At 34.8% G+C, this 23,231-nt stretch overlaps 3 protein-coding genes across 12 annotated transcripts; all 3 read right to left on the bottom strand.

Moving 5' to 3' along the window:
* Positions 1 to 3,544: 3,544 nt before the first annotated feature.
* On the bottom strand, positions 3,545 to 7,229 carry LOC104245462 (RHOMBOID-like protein 9, chloroplastic). 3 transcript variants are annotated; one of them, XM_009801067.2, is made up of 7 exons: positions 7,120 to 7,229; positions 5,562 to 6,039; positions 5,286 to 5,469; positions 5,012 to 5,177; positions 4,354 to 4,524; positions 4,029 to 4,174; positions 3,545 to 3,955 (listed from the first exon to the last, which is right to left on the bottom strand). In XM_009801067.2, the coding sequence occupies exons 2-7, from the start codon at positions 5,905 to 5,907 to the stop codon at positions 3,715 to 3,717; spliced, it is 1,254 nt and encodes a 417-aa protein (XP_009799369.1). In that variant the 5' UTR covers positions 5,908 to 6,039; positions 7,120 to 7,229; the 3' UTR covers positions 3,545 to 3,714. The 3 variants fall into 3 exon arrangements, with proteins under 3 accessions (XP_009799369.1, XP_009799370.1, XP_009799371.1); XM_009801068.2 differs by having other exon boundaries at positions 5,286 to 5,463; XM_009801069.2 differs by having other exon boundaries at positions 3,838 to 3,938.
* Positions 7,230 to 8,735: 1,506 nt separating this feature from the next.
* Positions 8,736 to 12,385, bottom strand: LOC104245464 (uncharacterized). 3 transcript variants are annotated; one of them, XM_070168068.1, is made up of 5 exons: positions 12,017 to 12,385; positions 11,881 to 11,943; positions 11,291 to 11,596; positions 10,971 to 11,149; positions 8,736 to 9,179 (listed from the first exon to the last, which is right to left on the bottom strand). In XM_070168068.1, exons 1-5 carry the CDS (start codon positions 12,246 to 12,248, stop codon positions 8,913 to 8,915), a joined length of 1,047 nt encoding a protein of 348 aa, XP_070024169.1. In that variant the 5' UTR covers positions 12,249 to 12,385; the 3' UTR covers positions 8,736 to 8,912. The 3 variants fall into 3 exon arrangements, with proteins under 3 accessions (XP_070024169.1, XP_070024170.1, XP_009799372.1); XM_070168069.1 differs by having other exon boundaries at positions 11,881 to 11,922; XM_009801070.2 differs by having other exon boundaries at positions 11,881 to 11,925; positions 12,017 to 12,332.
* Positions 12,386 to 15,287: 2,902 nt separating this feature from the next.
* On the bottom strand, positions 15,288 to 22,645 carry LOC104245465 (uncharacterized). Of its 6 annotated transcripts, none has more exons than XR_011405399.1 (8): positions 21,557 to 22,643; positions 18,586 to 18,882; positions 18,256 to 18,381; positions 17,449 to 17,529; positions 16,926 to 16,976; positions 16,584 to 16,658; positions 16,403 to 16,470; positions 15,288 to 15,818 (listed from the first exon to the last, which is right to left on the bottom strand). XR_011405399.1 is itself a non-coding variant. In XM_070168065.1 (8 exons), exons 1-8 carry the CDS (start codon positions 22,425 to 22,427, stop codon positions 15,798 to 15,800), a joined length of 1,581 nt encoding a protein of 526 aa, XP_070024166.1. In that variant the 5' UTR covers positions 22,428 to 22,645; the 3' UTR covers positions 15,288 to 15,797. The 6 variants fall into 6 exon arrangements, 3 of the variants coding, with proteins under 3 accessions (XP_070024166.1, XP_070024168.1, XP_009799374.1); XM_070168065.1 differs by having other exon boundaries at positions 15,288 to 15,813; positions 16,926 to 16,972; positions 21,557 to 22,645; XM_070168067.1 differs by having other exon boundaries at positions 16,926 to 16,972; positions 21,557 to 22,629.
* Between the last annotated feature and the right edge of the window lie 586 nt (positions 22,646 to 23,231).

Raw genomic sequence — 23,231 nt, 5'->3', positions numbered from 1 at the left:
TTTTGAACATAGGTATTGTGAAGGAATCAACATTCATTTCTTTTATTTCTGCTTCAAAGCTTCAAGCTTTCAACAACAAGTAATTTCAGAAGTGTGTACCTGGAAGTGTTTACAGTTGAAGAAGAATAGAAGTCAGCAGAGTAACAATAGGAGCAACACCAAACAGCAGTAGTAGCAGCAGGTAACAAACAAGGCAGTGGAAATAGAAACCCCAGATAGACCAAACTTCAGGAAATAAACCAATGCAAACTACAACCAGTGAGCTCAGTTTAAACTTGGAAGGATCAGAATTGATTGAACAAGTAGAAGAACAAATGAAATCCAGACAACAATGTGAAGAAAACAGTTCCTGATTTTTCTATATCCTTTCTCCCTTGTCTCTGTCTGTGTGTGTGTATATATCAAAATCTGTTTCCCCTAGGTTTTGTATGCCTCCCCCTTTTCTGATGGAAGTCCTCCCCTTTTATAAGCCTTAACATCAGCCCTTTAACAAACTGTTAGACCAAAAGAACACCCCTCTCATGTGTTATCTTCTTTTCAGTTTCCACTTAGCTATTTAAGTATTAACCCCCCCCCCCCCATCACATTCCCTGGCAGACTTACTCTTTTAAATGAGGTTTAATACTTCTTAAACTAAAGCAGGGTAATGGGCAGCAGAATATATCTGACAGCATATGCTGTCAAACTATTTTTAAATCAAAAATCCCTTTATGCAGGAACCAGGCTGTGCATAAATGCACATGTGGTGCACAAATGCACATGTTGCGCACAGGTGCACATGCCCTCCAATTCAGAACTTAAACAAAACATTCCTTTTACATTTCTGATTCAAATTAACAACTATAAGTAAACAAACTCAGTTCCTAATTGATTCAAGCAAATGCTTAGCAGAAGTAAGTCGATTTGTTATTGTTCGGACAACTGAAACTAATTGACGACATATGTCGACTCGACTATACTAGTTATAACACATACAATCGTAACCAAAAATCAGACATTTAACAGTATCACACAAGGGGTTCAGATTGCAATGTTAATATAGAAAGGCCCTAGGAACTAAATGACCGAACCAATTCAAATTCATTTGATTGTACAGCTTACACATACACATTATCAGTGAACAGAAGAGGGACTTAATCAAACACGTAGGTTCAAACAAAGTGGACAGGACATAGTTGATAAAATTCAAAACACAAATTTTCACAAAACATGAACAGCCTTTTAAACAATCACATGGACTAAAACAAATAAAGAAAAGAAAACAAAACTCACCTTAAACCCCGAAAAATCAAAAACCCTAGCTTGGACTCGAACAGACCTTTCTTAAGGCTGAACGGACTTTAATCGAAGTGTTTCTCATATGAGAAACACTTCGATTAAGGTCCATTAGACCTTAATCTCTTGGTTTAAACGAGATACGGACCAGTGACGAGGAACCCTAAGGTTCCAAAAATTAGATCCGGGATTCATGCTTCCCTGGTCAGATTCGGACCAAACCAAGCATGGTTTGGTCACGAGGGGGTCTGGGGAGTGTCTGGTGTGAAGTTGAGGCCGACTGGTGTAAATCAGGTTCCGACTCGAATCTTCAAATGAAGATTCGAGAAGGTGGGAGGGGATTCGAAGTGTGTGATTGGTGGATTTGGGTTCAGGATGGTGAGGAGCATCTACGGTGTTAAGGGTGGGGTCACCGGCGTCCATGCCGCCGGCTTTTCATGGTGAAAGTATACAGGGGCGGCTAGGGTTTGAAGGGGAAGGGTCTGGTGAAGACGAAGGCTGGGGTATTGGATAGGGGGGTGGGGTACGGTTGTAGGTTTATATAGTTAGTGGATAGGTGGATCCTGGCCGTTGGATGAGACATGATGAAGGGCCAGGATCCTTCGACTAATAGGTAACGGCGTCGTTTCAAGGGTAAAGGGTTGAGGTCGGTCCGGGTGAGACGGGTCGGGTCTGTTAGTGGGTTCGGGTGAGAGATCTTGGTCGTTGATCTTTCAGAGATCAACGGCTCAGATCAGCCTGGATTAAAACGGCGTCGTTTGGACGTTCTTGAAGTAGGCTGGTCACGGACCGGGCAAGCATGGGTTTTGGGCTGAGTTTGTTTGGGCCAATTTGTTTAAAATTGGACTGGCCCAAGTTCCTTTTATTATTATTTTATTTTCTTCTTTATTTTAAAAACAAAACCTAAGTGAATCAAATTAAAATTAAATAAACACTTAATACAATTATTTGCACACACATATTAAAATATTTAAAACAGGTAAAATCAAACAAAAACACAATCACGGACAAAGATGCCTATTTATGATTTTCTATTTAACGAACGGATCCCGGTTCAAATTACGCATGACACATACATTTTTTGTATTTTGCTTTAATAAAAATAAAATGGGCAAAAATTATAAATAATTAACAAAGTGCCATGTAAAATCCAAAAAATTGTACAATAGGACCATTTGTTATTATTTTTATTTCTTTTGGAGTGATTGTCGCGTAAAACAAAAATCACGTGCTCACATTCACTGTCTTTTTTTTCATTGTATTTCAATGTCTCCCGATATATTCTATGTATTTTATTGTATTCACTGACTCGATATATGCCATGAATGTATTCATATGTTTTTTTAATTAATATAATTTACGTATTCAGATGTATTATATAATTTCTCTGAAAATTGCTATGTTCTTGATGTATTTTTCGGTTGAGAATCTTTTTTATAACTGAAAATACAAAATTTATGTGTTATAATTGAGTTTGTTGAGTTATATTAGTAGTCTATTATGTTAATTGATTCACTTTCCGTTTTAAAAACAATGCAATCCTCTATTTCACGCCGTGAATACAGTCGAATACAATAATTTGTCCACCTGTAATCTCACGTTTCACTCCATGAATACAGTCGAATACACTCGAATACAACAACTGATTAGCTGGACTTCCTGATGGACGCCTATTTTTGCTACTATATTCATGAACACAATAGCTTAAATACATCAAATACATCTTATAACTACAAAAATGGTATCTATAATCCGTAATATAGCAAATGGTATCTATAGATGACTAATTACTACTAAAAGATAGTGCTTCATGAAAATTTCTCATTGAAAAATAACCAGCATTTGTAAAGTATAATTTTGCTGAAACACAGAAAGTTCCAGCATAGTATGTTGGATTATGGAGCTCTTGCGTATAAACTTTCAGCATAGTATGTTGGAACTTCACCACATGGAAAGTTTCAGCATAATATGCTAGATTATGGAGCTCCTGCATGTAAACTTCCAGCATATTATATTGAAATTATGAAACTCCATCACATTATGCTGGAATCTCGTATCCAAAAAATTGGAGTTTTCCGAATTTTAAGTGTGTTTTTGTTCAAATTTTATCTTTATATAGTAAATTTGACTATTTCTGATTTTTTTTCCCCGTTGTTCCTTTCTCTCTTTTTTTCCTTCCCTTTTCCCTTTTATGGAAAAGTGGAAGTAAAATTAAAAGTTGTTGGGTGAGAATTGAATTTATATCCTTTAAGGAAAAGAAAAAAAGCAATTAAAGCAAACAGTTTATTGATTTTTTATCATGAAATCTTGCATGATAAAATTGTACAAGAATTTGCAAAGATCAACAGTTAGACAATTTTTTGAAGTTCATTTATTCAAAAACTGTATGCAACACGCCTATTTACAAGGTATTTGAGGTTTTAAGCACTCTGCTTCAGTTCAGAACCTGTCAACAGCTTCAGCTATTGAGTTAAGAGGAGGTTCTATAACCAAAAGCAAGGAAGCCAGCAGCAGAATGAAGACTGAGAAGTAAAGAAGAGATTTACAAGGATCTGAATATTGTTTAACCAATGTGATTCCTTCTTTTTGACTACTTTCTGAAGCTGCATTATCCACTTGAAGAGTTGGACATGTAAGATAGCCATATGCTATTCCCATTAAAGCTGCTCCAAAATGTGCCCTACAATTTTAAAACGTCAAATATTTCAAGTTTGTCAAAACGACTAATATTTAAGACTGAATGTAGTACTAACCAGTTATCTATGGGACCAAAGTTGCTAAGCACAAAGCTGAAAGCAGTAGCCATTATCGCCTTCTCAATCATGCTTTCTTTTCCTAGCATGTCTTTGTTACGAACTTGATAAATGAGCCATGCTCCTATTAGGGCAAAACCAGGTCCCTAAGAAGTAGTACATTTTTTTGACTTTAGATTTTCATTTCTATAAATATGTATAGTAGAAACATGCTTCAACTCCACATTTGTAAAACTTCTTAGGAAGGCACGAGAGTAATTGATGCCAAATAGGTTGAAATGAGAAAGAAAAAAAAAGAATCTGATGTAGTGGCAATGGAACTTACAGTTCCTCCAACAGTTGGCTCTGGGGTGTGAAGAAAGCTGATGAGGTTACCAGAAATACCTCCAAGAATATATATCAGGAAAAATGCAAATGAACCGTATGCTTTACATACTTGAGGCCCAAAACTAAGAAGCACCCAACAACCAAGGGCTATGTGAAGGACTCCTGAGTGCTGCAATATAGCAGATCAATAATCAAATTAAATGGATTTAAGCTATATTCACCGACAATGTCAGCATAAATTAACGTGCTATAGAATGCTACTTGCCTTATTGTTCATGTTACAAAATATGTAGTTACCTTTAAATGACCAGATATTGTAAAAAAGCATTTATACTATCCGTGTATAGAAGTTAAACTCTTACTAATAACTAACCTATCCTTAATGTTCTTAACAACAAATAAATTAGCTGATTTTCCCTTAATTCTGTATATCTTGAACAACTCTAGTCCAGTACTCTAGGTTCATCAGCAAAAGCTGATTTTATGTAACAAAACTTGTTTAAGAAAGCAAAAGTTAATTTTCTGTGTGGTTGCTGGTACCTTGGCATCCGGCAATTCACTTAGTCGTCATATACCATGCTAAAATCTTATTGTACTTCTATACAGTTCTAGGGCAATTAAATCATGTAAGAACGAACCAATTTTCAATCTTGTACCAGAAACATTGGTGTCAGAAGTCTCCACCATTCACCAAGTAGGATCAAATGATTTATCTTCGCACCATATACCATTGGAAGTGAAAGCATCCCTATTTCAGAGTTCCTGACTGGACTAGCTGTTTCGAAGAGGAAAACTGCAATGTTTATAGAAGCCAGTATTCCTCTTCATTAAGAGAGGCACGAAGCATTAGAAATGGTAGAAACCTAGAAAATATACATGACTAAAGTATCAGTAACAAAATTTCAATAGGAAGTTGCATTGGCGTCTTACATAAAGTAAAAACTAGATGATTCTTGGTTAGAACTGTCAATGTCCTTAGCTTTTAACTTCATGTACTGTTTTAGTTTCTTAGCCCTGCCACCACTGTTGATCATTTTCATGGAAAAATATGATGCTTCTTCAAATGTTTCGTCATCATCAGAAGCAGAAAGAGCATGCAATTTTGACTCTGCACCTGAACAATGTAAGTATAAGGGCTGCTAGATCACAACAATATAGGTGATAGTATAAAGTTAGTCCATAGGATAGCTGTGCTTGCATTCTTACCTCCATTGGCTTTTCCACTAAAATCATTTAAAGATTTCAGTGACTTCTCTGCTTTAAGTTGATGCTTTTTTCCAGTTAGTTCTTCTATCTCATTCGAAGATGAAGCTCCTGTGCTATTATGGAGCTTCTTGAAGTAAGAATCTAAGGCTCTCAGTTGCTTCTCCTGACTGTTCAATGCAGATTTCACTGTCCCAAATATACTTCTCTGAGTACTATGTGAAAGCCGGGATACGAAGAGGTGCATTCTTTTATTCTCCTTATATACATGACTTATTTTAGGCACAACCAGCTGTGAGATGCATCCATTGTGATGAATTCTTCCCATTAGTACATTAGTGCAGACCATTGTGTTTTTTTCAGTAATGTACTGGTTCCTTAAGGTAATGCATAGTCATTCTTGCCACTGACCTTAGATAAATCTTTGCGAATTGAGAAAAATGTCACCTTTATTGTACATCTTATAAGTGATGTTACACTTCTGCATCCAAAAGAAGATTTGTTTCAGAAACAAAAGCGCTTTCAATTTTTATGTAAGTACCAATGAATTGTATGAACTTCAGGCTTCCTGGATCTCAAGGATGTCATTTTTGAGAGCAGCCTCTAATGAAAAGTGTTATTCTGTGTTGTTTGCATGATAGGTTAGTTTTCTTGGCATATCCTTTGTATTTAAGAAAGAAAATATCTTTTTCCCTGTTTTTGTTGATCCACATAACATTTCATTTGGGGACATCTAAAGAAACTCAGCAACTATTTACAATCAATGTTCTCTTCTAGATATCTGTTGAAGTTTGACGGCAAATGATAGGAAAGGATGTATGATCATAGTTGCTGAATACCGACTAAAGTATTACTGAACTAAATTTCATGCCCTAAAGGAATTCAAATTCAAAAGAAGATATTTAAACTGAGTTCAATGAGAGATCCAAGTGGAGCTTTGAAATATATATATATCATGAAGCATCACTAGTGGGAACCTTCTCTCATATATTTGGAATGCAAGTAAATATGACTCAGTTTATTGCATACATGTTCATGAATGATTGAAATAGAGAAACCATATTTCAGGGGGTATTGTTGTACCTTTTATCTTCATCTACTAGCAGATTCTGATCCTTATTTAGTGCAGTGATTTAACTTATATTATACACACTGACAATTACTTTTCTATTACATTATAAGTATATTTTAACGTTTTGTAGCAGGTAGCACATCCAGGCAACTAATTACATAAGTATAGTTTTGTAAAAATTATTTTGCAATGGATTGAAAGTTGAAACTCCTGAAAATAGGCCATTTCAAGATTTAACTGCCTTATTACAGCCAAAAAAAGAAGCTATATAAGATGTCAAAACTACATCAATGAAACTTCCATTCATGAATAGCAGCAAACAGTAGATCATGAAACTCTGCAAATCCAACCACTTATGTTTTCCACATAAAGAGTTCCACGCTGGCTACAGAGACATCATTATTCAACCGTTACTATAAACAACAGATAATGGATAATGGATGTGTAGTAATTAATTAGTATAAGAAGACAGTTAGTATAACGTATGACCTTTAGAGAAGAACTAAAAGGAGATCTTCCGAGATAGTTTGAGAGATGTCCATAAACAAGAGCACAGCAGCCTCATCAGTTCCATTTAATGCAGGGAAGAGAATACAGTATTAATTATATTATTATTAGAAGATCCTAACTAGGCAATGGAAGACGTACAAATTAAAGAATCAGAAAGATCCAATGAAATTGTACCTTATCTCCCTTGTCCCACTAAAACTTTGCCACCTGTAGTTAAAACACTGCCATAGCCAGTATTTGGGCTTTGAGCAGGTCCCACTAAATCTATTTCGCTAAACCAGGATTAATGCTCGAAAAAAAAGAGGTTTCTAAGGTCTATTTAGGCCGCATTCCTTTTTTTCCCCCTCTTCTTCCTTATAACAAGTGGACAGTGGAGTAGCATATGTATAAGTAGGCTATTCTTTAACGGGGCTGACGAGCAGTGGTGAAATCAAGATTTTTATTAAAAAGTCAAGAATTATCAATATATACTATAATATACATTAGTTACATACTATTGGAAGGGGTTTCACTTGACATCCCTCGAATATATGTCAGCCGGCTGGCAACACTCATTTACGTCTTGAGTTTATGAAAAATTGGCTGTCGTAGTGTAAATATTTTTAATAGCGACACGTTATCAGTAAAGAAGTTTAACATGTGATAACATATTAATTATTGATTTTACAAGTATAATTTATTATAGAAATTTTTATACAAATTACCTTCAATTTGCAGCATATCTTAGAATGGAAACTGAAGTTATCCCTCAAGAGATCTTATGATTTTCTGACTATAGCCGCTGTAAAACTAATCAAGGTACTAAATAGTAGTATGTTCTTTTAATTAGGTGTTGGCAAAGATCAATCTTATAGCCTGTTTGGCCAAACTGCAAAAATCAGCTTATTTTGAAAAGTATTTTTTCTTAAAAGTGTTTTTTTCAAAAGTACTTTTGATGAGAAGCACTTTGTGTTTGTCTAATTTATTTGAAAAGCTATGTTTGGTCAAGCTTTTAAAAACTGCTTCTAAGCGTATTTTTCTCAGAAGTGCTTTTGGAGAGAAGCTATTTTTTTCTGCTTCTCCAAAATTGCTTATGTTTCTACTCAAAAACACTTTTTTCCTTTAAAAGCTTGGCCAAACACTTCAACTTTGGAAAAAAGACTTTTCTTTTTTTATAAAAAAAGAAGAAGAAGTGTTTTTGGCGTGAAGAAGCTTGGCCAAACAGGCTATTAGTGATAACTGATTGATAATTTTCACCAAAGTCATTCTTAATTAATTTAAGTCCTTTTCTCTATCAGAATAGGAGTAGTGCTGCAATAATATCTTTTTTGAGTATCTTTCTCAACTAATATCAGTTTCTCACAATCAGGAACCGTGCAATAATTGGACATGTTTAAACAGTATGTTTGAATAGATTCTTCTGCATGCATGCCTAGCACAAAAATTTTGGTTTCTAACGGAAGCATGCATGCACGTGATAGTCAAGTTGTCAGCTCTACTCAGAACAAAATTATGTTACAAGGCAGAGAAACAACATAAGTACATATAACATACCTAGAAGGCAAAAAACAGAAAAAGATTTAAAAAAAAAAAAGAAGCAAAAATGCATGGCCCTATTAGATTCTGAACTGCTGCAAGTCATGATTGCACTTTGATGTTCCTCTAATAGATTTTGTAGTATCTAAGAAACGAGAGAGAAATATAATAGAGAAGAGACAAGTACTTATACTGATCAAAGGGAAAGAAAGAATCTTTCTATCCAAAAGCAAGCTAAGGACATAACATTGTTCCATTTAACATCCATTTATATGGCAAAGAAAAATGTTGTTGTTGTTGTTCTTCTTCTTCTTCCTCCTTATTGATTTACAGCTAGTACTATTATGCTTTTTCTCTCTCATACATAAACTCCTCCATGACAAGCACCCTGCACCAATTTCTCTGTACCTGCTCTTACTGCTCTGCTTCCCTTTGTAATTATTATTACTTGTATTTCTCATCTCTTCCACCTGCTCCCCATTTCTTTTTGTGTCTTCTTCTCGTCTTGTTTCTTTCACTTCCACCTATAAACACAATATATTACATTCAATGTCACCATCTCTAATGTTTGCATGTGATTCTGAACTCAATTCACAATATCACTTCGATTGGGAAATTACTTAACTCGTGTCATAAACAATATCCTTATTTTTGTTTGTGCACTTCAATTATATACATTGACAGTTGATTTTTCGTTTATATATATTCTCATATAACATACTACAGCAGTTCAGGTACCAGTTTTACAAAGTTATCTATTACTGCTAGCTATCAAAGAGATTTACCTTTAATTGCGTTATAGGTGATCAAAATTGTGGTAAATACAAGTAGTATCTTTTACTGTGGTGTATTGAATTCTTGTTTTACACATTTTCTTTTAGTAGGAAAAAGATATGCTTTACCTGAAAAAGGTGACTATGACATATACAAGGCCACGGTAAAGCTCTCAGGATATTTTAAGAATCTTAAACTAAAAGTTATGAGTATATATATAATAGCTATAGCTGGAAAGAAGAAAAGAAAAAAAGGTGAGATAAGGTGCAGTTTGAGGGAGTTTAACTTCTATACATAATACAGTGACCGTTCTAATTTACACAAGTTGAGCCGCCTAAAAGAACAAGTGATTATGCATAACAGCCTACTATAATAACCTTAAAAGTTACAAATCAAAATATGAGTATTACTTTAGTAGTATAAAAGAATATTATACTTGTGTGTATATAAGTTAAATTCACTTTGATAAAGGGGATGCTGATATATATGGTACTGGAAAGAAACTTTTCTTTCTTGCATGAATTATTGAAAAGTACGTAGTTGAGAAGATGACAACTCCTAAAGAATCTTTTCGGTGGAGCACATAACTAAAGTGACCTTTTTCCTCTACAAGCACAGCTTGTAACCATTTCTGGTAAAATCAAACTAAAATAAAAAGGGAAAAATAAGTGAAAGCTACGATGTCTCACTCGTTCCAAGAAGTAACACAAAAACTTAGTGCCCACAAATGCAAGTAATGTCATATTTGCATGTGCATGCTACTTTATATGTCTCTAGGGACCAATTAATTGTAAAGTCCCCCACCTAGTACGAAAAGCAATATCACTTGTACAAACTTCTAAAATAACTTATTTTGAAAAATATATTCTCAATAGTGCATTTACAAAAAATATTTTTGGAGCGAAACAGTTTGTGTTTTGTTAATTAGTCATTGATGTTTGTATCAAAGCATGTTGCTTACATTACACTCTTGGGGTACGACCCTTCCCCCAACCCTATGTGAATGCGGGATAATTTGTGCACCGGGCTGCCCTTTTATTTTTGAGCAGTAATTATGCTTGACCAAATTTTTAAAAATTACTTTTAAATGTATTTTTCTCAAAAGTACTTTCGCAAAGAAGCTACTTTTTCTGCTTTTCAAAAAATTATTTCTGTTTCAACTCATCAAAAAAAAAATCCTTCTAAAAACTTGATCAAACACCTTAACTTTAGAAAGAAAAAAAATACTTTTAGCCAAAAAGAAGTTAGGGCAAATAGGCTATTAGTCAAAGGCATGCCTGTGTCTCATGAGCTAAGAAACTATTGAGCTACTAATTACTCTGGAAAAAATATATGCTAAAAGAAAACGTGCATTTTAGACTACGACTAACTCAAACAGAATTTAACTTATATATTGATAGTGTATACACTATCATTGTTGCGTACCTTATATTCCAGGTCACTGATCCACATTTCAAATATTACATGTACGCCATGCAAACAGTTAATTAATTAAGTATTGGGGTTTGTCATAGAAATAAAAGTACAAAATAATTACGTACCAGTTTCTCAGATTTTAATTCAGGAGTAGTCATAGGTGAATCATCAGCATCTGCTACGCAGCGTTTTGTAGATCTTTCCTCAATGGATGGAGTACGAGCAGGACTTGGACTCTTTGAACTCATGTAAGCTGGACTACTGCTCTGTATTCCCACATCTCTAGTAATGCTACTCTTCTTCTCTAAAATAATAAATAAAAATGTACAAAACAGTAAGCGACTGAGTAGAACAAATGACATGATTTAAGTTACAGTATAATTATATTTAACATATATATTATAGTAGCGAGGAAATGGAAAAGATCGAGAACAATTGTTTAGACCTTTGCTTGGAATTTGTACTTCATTTTCATGTGTAGACAAATGAGGTACTACTTTTATAGGAGGTTTTGTTTGGAATTGTGGAGTCTGAAATTGAGAAGGATAAATCAAAGGTGCAGACATGGTGATTTTGCTGGTTAATTGGCGAAATGATCTCCCACTTAGTGTTTTTGCTGATAGACATTCCAAAGGAACTTCTCCTGATAATGGATTACAGATATATTTCTCAGCTTCATTCCACTTGGAATTTAGAGCCAATCCATCTGGTGACATGTATTCCCAACTATATACTGTTTTTGCCTGCAATGCTGCACTCATAAAACAAACCAATAATTCTGTGAAGTTCAAAAATGGAAGAATTTGGCTCAAACATTATAATTACACATATGGCAGGGCAGCCCAGTGCATAGCGGTCCGCACCCCAAGAGGTGTGATGCAGACAGCCTACCCTAATGTAAGCGTCAGACGAAGACAACTTTACTGTTGCTCCCATTCGAATATACACATATGCTAAAGAAATTATTCTGAAATCATTGACTCTAGATGTTGAATTCGACACAAGTTTTGACTGATTATATTCTAAAGGACTCACCTTTAAGGGCAGTGGTAAAAGAATAAGTTGAAGGGTCAATTTCTTCTGTAAAAAAGATTAAAACTTTATAAGAAAATAGTATAAAACAATAATGATGAGGGAAGAGGGAAGAGGGAAATAGTGTTAGTTGTATTACCTCTTAAGGTGTAGCCAGGGGAAGAAGCAGTACTTGAAATAGATATGTTTGATCTAAAAGACTTAGCATCTTCTCTGAAACTTCTAATATAAGAAGCTGAAAATCTTCTTGAATTGGTATTTTCTCTGCTAATTTTAGCCTTAAGAGTCCATTCTCTTAAGTTGAAGTCTCCATCATCTCTCCTTCTTGAACTTCCAATAGTTGACTGTTCCATACTAGGTTCTAGCTTCATGATAATGAAGATTTTGATGGTTTTTAAAAGTTGTTCTCTTTTTAAATAAAAAGAAAATAAATTTCAAAAAAAACTTTTGACTGCAGAATCAGCAAAAAAAGATGCTAAAAAGAGCAGCTGCGCAACAAGTAACTTCCAAAAACTAAAACTCAGAGATTTCAAATTTAAATTTCTTATTTGAAAGCAGCCCACACCCTCTTTTGAAAATAAAAGAAAAAATTCATGAGGTTAAAAGTGGGCCAGATGAATATTTGGTTTATCTGCTAATAAAATTTAAGGAGAGGTCCAATCTGATATTGGTTTTACAACAAAAAAGGAGGAGAAGTTTGGTGACTAGGTGAATTAGAGTAGGTAAATATACCCCATATTGGACATACAATTTGGTATATCATTATTAATGACCATTTGTTCATCTATCTTTTTCTGAAATAGTACTATTGGGACATGCATTGTGGTCCGTCTTAATATTTGGTACAAATGATATAGCTTTGTGTAGATGAGATGAGTGTAATCAATCGTGATTTTGTTAATCTTCTTGTTCAATTTTAGTTAAACAAGCTACCACAATATTTTTCTATGAAAGCGGGCGGATTAGTAATTTGGCTTGGTTGGCTTTTCATCCGCCGTTGAATTTTTTATTCGCATGATGTATCAAAATATGTATCGTCCTCACATATAGGATAAGATTGCTTACAATAGACCATTGTGGTTCGTCCCTTCTCCGGACTCCGCGCATAATAAGAGCTTAGTGCACCGGGCGCCCTTTATATTCTCCTCACATATAATTCAATAGCACTAGTAATTCCTCCGACACCATCCACCAGATGAAAGAGCATAAAGATTTAGCTTTTCCCCTTCTTGAATCCACAATATACTCCCTCATATTTGGAAGAAAAAAGTAAAAGAAAAGGAAACTATAGTTTAGTCTCTAAAAAGTTCCTAATAAACCTAGCAATACTTTGTAATTGAAGCAGCCAACATTGAAAGGGACAGGTGGAATACCCGCCTTGCTACATTCAAAATTTTAAGAGAGGAAAGTTCTTTATTATGCAAATTAAAATTCTTTAATTCAATAAAATTTCAAGTGTAATAAAGACATGTTAGGCGAGAAAATCCAATTGATGGCCATATCCTTGAGATATTTGGGAGGGGATAAAATTTCAGTGTTGGGTTATTTTCATTGTGAGTTGGGAAGATTGTGTTGAAAGAGAAAGGAGAATAATGAATATTGTGAGAGGATGAAATTTAGGTGGCGTTTGGAGATAAAAATATGTGAGATTTAAAAAAAGTAATTTTGAAGTTAAGTTAAAAAAAATATTTAAAAATTAAAATTATGTTTGGACATGTATTTAACTTGAAATATATTATGGTTTTGTAAGAGAAAAACATTATTTACTTTTTAAAAAAAGAAGATAAAACCCACTTTTTCAAGTTTGAAACTCATCTTAAGACTTTTTTATAACTCATCTTCAAAATTCAATGAAATATTAAACCAAATACTCGGTAATATTTTGAAGATGAATTCAAGAAAAAAGGTGAAATAAAGGGATATTGAAAAAAAAGATATAGTTATATTTATGGACACCCATGAATACATGTGAAGATGTCAAGATCATCCTCGTAATAATTAGGGGTAGGCTAGTAGGAGGGGTAGGTCCATTATCTTGTGGGCACATAGTCATTGTCAGGTTTTGTCTTAAGTGTATGCAAGGTAGGTTTCATATGGCAGTTTAGATATATATTCAATTGTCTCATGTCACATTTACCCATTTGATCCTTAAAAGAGAAAAAGATGTTGATCATTTTCGACTGTCCCACTTTTCCATTTTGTAATGAATGTTAAGCCTCCCCAAACTTCCAATAATCAATTTGTGTTTGATTAATTAATTTGAAAAGTACTTCTGAACAACAATTATTGTTTGGCTAAATTATAAAAAAATGCTTTTAAATATTTTTTTCTCAGAAGTGCTTTTCAAAAAAGTGTTTCTGAAAGAATCTACTTTTTTTTGTTTCTACAAAATTGTTTCTACCTCTACTCAAAAACATTTTTTTTACTTCTAAAAGCTTGGTCAAATACTTCAACTAAGTGCTTTTACACGATTTTAAGAGGATGTTTGGATTGACTTTTAACTCTGGTCAAATCAGCTTTTAAGCTCTTTTTAACTTTTTTCAAATTTTTAACAAAGTTAAAAAAATACTTAAAATAAGTTAAAAATTGCTTTAAAAAGCCAAAATCAATAAATTAGACGACTCCAACTTATTGCTTTTTGGCTTAAAACTATTTCTGTTGAGATATCACTTTCTTAAAGCCAACTCAAACAGAATCTAAATTTCTTTTATTATATATGTATACATTGTTTAAGTAGTTGGATTGAATTCACAAAACTCTAGCCAAATCTGCCTCTAAACTAGTGGCTATCAGGCCAAATGCCACGCTGCCACTCAAAAGGAAATAATTATTTGTACGCTCCCAACTCTTGAGTGGAAATGAGAATCCAACTTTATTTTCTGTCCCTAATTTTGAATACTGATTTACCCGAACTTGTTCAGTTGTTTACAGTCAAAAGACAGACAAGGAATTGATGTCTGAAGAATCTTTGCAGTGCAACTCAGCCGGACCACACTTCAAACAGCAGCAAACCGATAGAAAAGAACAAAAGCCTCAATTACTTTTTCTTCACTGTAAAGTGGTAACACACATGATTCTACCTGGTAGTTACAGTTAAAGCTTCATTTTCTCAGCAGTGAAATCTACATAGTTTAGCTATTCAGATACTGTTTCGACAATAGCCCTCTACCCCCCCCCCCCAAAAAAAAGGTCTGAAAGACGAGTGATAAGGTTCAAATGGAGGCTATCAAATGAAATACTATACAACACCAGTAATTGTCCAGTCAGCAATGATCCTCGGCCAGAAACCAAATCAGAATTAAGCTGCATACAAGTAAAGAACTTAGCACAGCGGTGAAGAGTCATAGATGGTGAAAACAACATATTATATTCCACTTAAGTCACCACCAAGTTGAGTTCTACAGCATCCATACTCGAGAAAGGCAAGAGATAATAGCAATAAAGAGATAGAACGTCGAAGGAGGAAATTGTTACCCCGCTAATTAACATCCTCGAGATGATTCTCGACTACAATCATGAATAGGCTAAAGACTTCTTATTCCATAATATGTGGTCTATGAATAACGATGTAGTATGACAGCTTAAGTATCCAGGTATCAGTATAACCATAACCCCATATCTGACATACATAATTCTGACAAGCTTATTACAGAAAGAAGCTAAACTTCCAAAAACAAGCCGATATTAGACCAATACAATGGCAGAAGCCCTCTTACCACACGTTTCAACATGGATGCTTGATCTCATACCCCATCAATGTTGAGGATTCCAGTAGCAAAGACCAGGAACACATGTAACATTTATATCATCATACATGCACAGCTTCAGTGGTTACAATGCACTATCTTTGCAGTCATGGAAGTCGTGCAGCACGCGGGCATCAATTGCTGAAAGAGTTGACCTCGCCCAACAGCCAATAGTCAGATCCTCCAATAGCTTCTCTACCAACAAAAACACAATATAAGGTATTAAATATGTTTCTTATACAACCTACATATGGTGTATCAAATAATTCACTGAAAGTAAAATATGAAACCAATAACAAAATTTCGACCCAGATACAACAGGTGAAGATCTAGTTGAATTGACTCAATTATTCACCCTTCACAAGTTATCCGAGAAACAATGACATCTCAACCAGATTAGAATCCATCATAAGAATGTAGTAATTCTTTAAAATTCTTCTATCCATAGCTCGTGCCACCACGCACACATTTTTGAGAAGGAGAAGGAATTTTTTTTTTGTTGAGAAAGATGCCACCACAACCATATACTTCACAAACAATGCATTTATCAATATTTTGTAGATGCATTGAATAGTTACAGGTAAACTATTCGTGTGGAATAGATTATGCTACACACTCCTCTATGCGACCCTCTAACCGATCCAGTTTCTCAAATAGTCTTTCACAAAATACTTCTGAACCCTAAAAACACTAGCAAGTTCTTAATACATCTCTCCGAGATACTGAAAAGTTTTTCATCTGGTAGAGATAGTGAGAAATGAAAAGATCAAGATGCTTACTTCAAGAGCTCAGTCTCCTTCACTTGATATGAACCATTTGATAGATATTGACAGCTGCAGCTCAAAAACTGCTCACCACCCACAAAAGAAGTACAATAGCCAGGTGAAACAAACGAAGATGACCAAGTTCTAAAACTTAAAGAAGGAACATTTTAATAAACAAATCACTTCTAACACTTACTCCTCCCACAAGAGAACTCCAGCAAAACCACCCGATTGGCATTACTTTTCTATCCAAATGTGAAACGTGAATAGCCTGCAAAAAAAAGGGAGACGAGAAAAGGTTTATATTTCCAAGTCTTCAAAAACTAATTTAGTTTATAAAGCACTGAAACATAAAAAAAATTCTTCATACGAGCAAACAAAATAACTTGATAGTTATGTGTAAGATAGCTCATGTAAATATCTTTTTGACACCAATCAAGCAAAGAAATTTCTGCTGATGCCCATAAGAAATCACCTTGTCAGAAAATCCAAAATACTGGTAGAAAAAGTATGTTAATGAAGGGGAGGACTCACTGACCAAAAAGAACCACTCAGCATCTCTAGGAAATTGCATATGCAAACATACTTCCTGAAAATAACAGAGGGCGTGATCAGCAGAAGTTCTTTATAAACAAAGAGTTTGTTTTCCACCAATGACTGCAATATCTAGGGCTAATGCTTCTAGTATATAAGTCAACAAATTACACCTGCAGGATGTTGTCAATTAATATTTAAAAAGTCAACTCATGTATTTCAAGCATGAAACTCAATAAATCGAACAGGCTGTTGTCATTATTTTTTTTTTGGTAACGTAATAAATTTCATTAGAGAAGGGGCAAAAACGTGCCCGAATACAGTCAACTAAAGGTCAAACTGACCAACAGTTGCACAAAAGAAAGAATTACCTTGTAATGGATGACCTCAAGCATGTTAGTTTAGTTTTGAGTTTGAACTACTCTTTATTCAAGCACGCTAACTACCTTGATTGAATTTTTACTCTTGTCATTAGTAGGAAAAAATTTAGGGATGCATGCTCCAGATACAAATTTAGTTGTGCATACCTTGTCCAAGAAGCAATACTGTATTCGCAGCCAAAGCTGCAATTTCTTGGACCTTTTCACTGGAAAATATTGCTTGCACAACTACATAAAGGTAAAAGAAGAGAACAGTTACTTAAGTTGCTAATAGCTCTTAACTTTATAAATGATCAGTACTGATATAATCAGTGGTCAGAAAAGACCAATCACGTATCTAATCAAATTAATTCATCCTTCTTGGAATAACCTCAAGGAACAGAACATTTGCAAGTTGAATAAACATGCAGAATTGTTGAAAGACTGAGATGCTCTACGAATCACATTGATTATACTCTTAAGAGGATCCAAAAAACTCAGGGAGGAAAAAGAAAGACCAGGATTTATCTGGCTAGATGAACCACTGAAGATAACAATGATGCTCACTGAAAACCAGACCACCAATCACCTGATGGTAGACAAATATAGTATTGATGAACTTTGAAGGCACTTTTGATATGACATAGTCATGAGCACCTTGGGAATCTAATGGAATAACCCATGTACCCTCCTAGTCCCAAATGACACTTGGATTGTGATAGCACAATGCATTATCAACAGAAAAAGGGAGCTGATAATACAAGGATGGCAATCTTAAAATAAACAAATGAATGTTCTTCATCTACGCATATCCTCGTACATGTAAAACCATCCGAAGTTTGAACTGATGCATATTTGGTGTTACATATCATTTTAATAGGCAACTGAATCAGAAATATTAAAGGCATAATTCATGATATAAAATGCTTCTCCTATTTTAGAAACATGATAATACATGAAAAAGAAAAACAATACCTGAAGTATGTACAAGCTTCTCTGCAGGGTCTTTGCTGTCAGTTTGATTGACAGAAGTATCCATGTCCGTCACCACCATCATGTGAACAGTATGGAGTGCATCTGACATCCAAACAGTCTGTGATCCTGAAAAGATGGAACATTCAATGGCATTACAGAACAGAATTTTTTATTCTCATGATAAAGCTAAAGGAGAATGCTGATATTCTATGACATAGCCTTTTTATATAAATTTCTGAAGTAAGATATTAGCAAACTAACACGGCATTACCTCCCCCAAAATGAACAAAATGAACACAAAGTTATGAATTGAAAGGGATGGGCTTATACTTGTAGAAGAATCCGGGAAAACAACGAGCTTTCGAACTTTCATGTTGTGAGTCAACTGTTTCATGTAATAAGGTGTCTCTGATCCCTGGACAGAAGCTGCCAGGAACAAGAGGTGAAGATTTCCTTCAGAGTCCAAGATCAGATACTTGGTTGAAGACAAGGCCTGAATGCCAATTGCTTTTGCTGACTTAGCCGGCATCTTGATTGACTCGAAATTATCATCCTTGCTCTTGAATGCCACAAAGCTTGCAATCCATTCTATGGAATTTTGTGTAAGTCTCACAGACCTTAACTTTGCTGCAAGTTAGAATGCACAATCAGCAGCTGTAAGAAATGACAAAATTAGAGCTTCAAGATCTAATATGATGGAGAAATCACAGAAAACTTAAAGCAAGTTGTAAATGATACATTATTACATTTTTAAAATAGCAAAAATAGCAGAGGTACCTTAGTCACAAAATTAAGACAAGACCAGCCCAAATAAAAGGAAAAAAAATGGTGATGGAGGCAGACATGAAAATAGTAGAACTAAGGAATTTTTTTTACTGGAAATAAGTATAATAATCTCCTACAAGCCTTGTCATGCATTCATATCTTTGAGCGGGCGAAAGAAACATAGAGGAGGTACAGAGGACAAGAAACGGAATGCCAAGTGTTCCACACCAAAATTCAAAGAATGAAATTAGGGCTAAAGTCTTCAGTTCGGTCGTTAGCTTAACTAATTCACACCGCACTCTATGACTTTGACAGTGACACTGACATTATACAAATCATTGGTGTCATACTTGTTTTGTACTATTTTTCATTAGGAAGGGTCTGTCACAAAAGGCGGATAAGGATAAAATATTGCAACCCTAACCTGTTGGTTTATTGTTTGGAACAGGGAAGTTACCCCCTCCATCCCAAAATACTTGACCTACTCTCTTCTGTTATCCATCTTGAAAAACATTACCAATTTTTTTAACAGAACTTTTTTCTGCATCCTAACTCCTAAAATTCAAGAAAATATAACTAATGCTAGTTCACATTATCTCCAGGTCGATTTGACATCTTTCTAAATGACTACTTCAACCTTTCACATTTCAAAAAATATATTTTAAACGTGTATGAAACTCAATACAATAATAAACTCAAAAAAATACTCTCAGTGCCCGTGCAGGTAAAGGTAGAACTGGAATAAAGCATTACCATCATTCCAACGTAAATATACTAATCCAAGACTAGCTGAACCAGATAATTTCAATGAAAGCACCATCTCATTTAGTTTCTTCACTCTTGATGATACCTTTCAGACCATAGATGTGTCTAGTTTCCAAGACAATAAATGTGTCTCTCAGAAAGGAAAAGAGAGAGAGAGATAAAGATAAAGATATATATATATATATATATATATATATATATATGAGAGAGAGAGATCCATAATGGAAGAGGATGGAGGAAGTGTATCATCTAAAGAGAACTCACAACATAATTAAAGCCGTATCTTTGATAAGTCAAACAAAATATTACACCAGTTACAAGTCAACCAATCAATGGCGCTTCAATCCCAATTATTCAGGGTGTGCTATAAAAATCCCCTTTTTGATAAAGTAAGTAGTTTCATATTTGCAAACAGTCTCTCTATCCTCACAAGGTAGGGGTAAGGTCTGCATACACACTACCCTCCCAAGACCCCATTGGTGTGGGATAATATTGGGTATGTTGTTCTTGTTGTTGTAAGTAGTTTCATATTCATTGATGGCATCAAGAAGATGTAATGGATACAAAAGAGAAAGTTAGCTCCATAACATGACTACTTTCTAACATAAGATCAGGAAGTTAGCAAAATCAAAAAAATGATCAATATTATTTGCTGAACACAAGCTACTGGGAAGACATTTAGGGATAAGAATACTCTGTATCCATTCTGCTCTATTCACGTTCATTTCATTATGATAGTAACTAATTTTAAGAGTTCTCTAAAACTAGAGGTTGTGTACATCTCACTCTTATCCCTATGTGAATATATAAGTCTCTAACCAGAATAAAGTGACGCTTTGACGAACACCCGGCATGTAAATAAACCTAATCTTAATTAATTGGTATCGCTTATAAGGATCCTATTATTATATTGTATTATGTTCTTAGTTAAGTCTGTTTGATTCCAAATCAATTGGATATCTTTTAGCCTGCTTTTCTCCATTTGATTTTAGGTCCTCTTTTATCATTTTTAATCATTATAAAACTGCAACTATGAATCGGCACATATGGAGATCTACGTATGACATAACTAAACCATTTAAGATAACATCTCATTATATCATCCATGGGTGTTACTTGTACTCTCTAACAGATGTGATAGTATCTAACATCCGTTAAATTCTGTATATCTGCATCCATCATAACGTCCTTATATCTATGAAACACATCTGAAGCTCAAATTATCCCTAGCATGACATTGTTGGTATCAGACTATTCTAATAGGATGTATTTACCAAGCATACTAAGAAGGTACTGTTTTGAAGACAATTTAGAAAGTCAAACCCCGTGACTTGTGAAGTTATGGGTCTTGAGAGGGGTGCAGCGGTCGCTAAAGTTGCGGATAAATAGCAGGAAACCAGTTCATTTTATTTAACCTTTCTAGGCAGCTATTTCTACTTAGAAACTAATCCAAGCAATGTATACACGAAATACCCACTAAAGTATTGCTTTTACATAGAGTACATAGACAAGTTTTAAGGAGCTAATTACCTTGAGGAATACTATGATCTTACCTAATTTTATACAAAGATATGCTGGACTAAAAAAAGTAAAAAACTGAGTAAAACAGTAGATACATGTACAGATCCTGTATCCAGGCTTAAGCAGTCCATATCACCAGAAATGCAAAATAGCAATTTAAAAGCAATAACCATTAAAACAGCTAGGGGTCTCCACCCTAAGCTTCTCAAATAGCTACAAAAAGACAGCAAACAAGAAAGTATTTCAGCACCTGATCCAGTGCGGTTTTCGATCCTTTCCTCCAACACACCAGTGGAAGGGAACTTCAATTCCGTAGTGAATTTGTTACCATCAGCAGAACAAATCTCAGCATTAATTCCATTAATCATCCCATTTCGTAAAGACACCTTTTTTATCTCCATCTTATCTTTTTCTAACCCTCCATTCAAACTCTTCTTCTCTTTCTTAATAACTCTTCCTTTGACCAATGGCCTCAAGGGTAAAACCCTAACCCCATTATTTTCCCCCAAAATCAGGAACCCAAACGAAAGACTAATCGAAAACACCGGCAATGAACAATCAATCACAGCACACTTCATTAGCTTCACCTCATTATCCCTCAGGTGCTTCACAGCAAAAATCCAAATTTTACCATTCAAAATAGAGTATAGAGCAAACACATTCACATCCCCAACCAATTTCAGCGAAACCCCATGAGAAACCCTAAAAACAACCCCAGATTTACTCTCGTCAAACTTGAAATCACTGTGATTGCACACAACTTTCGCCGGAGCAAAACTTTTCCGGGCGGCGTTGAGGATGTAGAAGCGGAGGAGAATGGAGGAACCGCCGGAGATAGGAGAAGAGATGAGAAAGAGGGTAGTAGGGTTAGGGTTCCGGAGGAGTAGGAAAGCGGCGGCAGAGACGGGCGGAGGGATGGTGGTTTGAGGAGGAGGAAAGGAGGAGAGAGAGAAAGGGGAAAAAGAAGGGTAGAGAGAGATAGAGGAATCGGAATGGAAGAGAGCTAAAGAGAGAGAAGAAGGGTCAAAGAGGAAAGAAGAAAAGTGAGGGGGTGGAGAAGGGAAAGAAGGTGAAAAGAAAGGGGGTTTTGGGAGAAATAGCTGATGAGCTTCAACAACCATTGTTATTGTGAAACTGTAATGAAGTTTGATGAAGGAGGAGGAGAGAAGAGAATGGGTTTCGGACAATTTGGATTTTGGACCGGTTTTTGTGGCAATGTTAATGTTGATGTTCGGAGAAGAAGAACCATTTCTATTTTTGCAATTGGTGAATTCGTTTTTGTTAATGTCGTGGGTCGTGAGTCGTGACGCACATGAAAAAGGTAAAGTGGAGATGAAACACAGAAAATTGATGGTAAGCTAAACCCCTGAACTATTTCACTAAACCAGAGTAAATTTTTTATATGCATTAATTAATAATCTGATATACTAATTAAATAAATGTTAAACTTGTTATAAATATATTATATTATGGATGTTCATTTAGTACTCCGTTGTAAATAAGCTTCCTGAAGAAGCTTATCCATACGGGACTCCACCGTAAATATGTTTATCTATTTAAGTACTCTATTGGAAATAAGCTTCCTGAAAAAGCTTATCACTTCGATACCCGGTTATGGATAAACATTACCCCCGATAGAAGATTATCCATACCGGGTATAATAAGCTTATCCTTTCAGTATGGATAAATATTACCCCCGGTAGAAGATTATTCATATCAGGTATAATAAGCTTATCCTTTCACTACTCCGTTATGGATAAACATTGTTCTCAATAGAAGATTATCCATATCTGGTATAGTAGCAGCTTACACAACAGCTTCCTTTCTTCTATAAATAGAAGAAATTTCAGTTCATTATGTACATCAGTTTGAATTCGAATAATATAACAGTTTCTCTCTATACTTGTCTTTACTTTACAGTCTTT

Source organism: Nicotiana sylvestris, chromosome 2 (genome assembly GCF_000393655.2).
Source record: "Nicotiana sylvestris chromosome 2, ASM39365v2, whole genome shotgun sequence".
Classification (NCBI taxonomy): Eukaryota; Viridiplantae; Streptophyta; class Magnoliopsida; order Solanales; family Solanaceae; genus Nicotiana; species Nicotiana sylvestris.
Note: the sequence above shows the minus strand (reverse complement) of the source record. Positions and strands in the feature narration are given on the sequence as shown.

Coding starts and splice junctions, on each gene's coding strand:
- LOC104245462 (XM_009801067.2), bottom strand. CDS start 5,907: ATGGTCTGCACTAATGTACTAATGGGAAGAATTCATCACAATGGATGC. Junction 5,470..5,561: donor TAGTGGAAAAGCCAATGGAG/GTAAGAATGCAA, acceptor TACATTGTTCAG/GTGCAGAGTCAAAATTGCAT. Junction 3,956..4,028: donor TTTGGTCCCATAGATAACTG/GTTAGTACTACA, acceptor TTAAAATTGTAG/GGCACATTTTGGAGCAGCTT.
- LOC104245464 (XM_070168068.1), bottom strand. CDS start 12,248: ATGAAGCTAGAACCTAGTATGGAACAGTCAACTATTGGAAGTTCAAGA. Junction 11,597..11,880: donor TTTTACCACTGCCCTTAAAG/GTGAGTCCTTTA, acceptor TTATGAGTGCAG/CATTGCAGGCAAAAACAGTA. Junction 9,180..10,970: donor AATTAAAATCTGAGAAACTG/GTACGTAATTAT, acceptor TTGTGTTTATAG/GTGGAAGTGAAAGAAACAAG.
- LOC104245465 (XM_070168067.1), bottom strand. CDS start 22,427: ATGGTTGTTGAAGCTCATCAGCTATTTCTCCCAAAACCCCCTTTCTTT. Junction 18,382..18,585: donor TTTCCCGGATTCTTCTACAA/GTATAAGCCCAT, acceptor CCATCTTTTCAG/GATCACAGACTGTTTGGATG. Junction 15,819..16,402: donor AAGGAGACTGAGCTCTTGAA/GTAAGCATCTTG, acceptor TTTTGTTGGTAG/AGAAGCTATTGGAGGATCTG.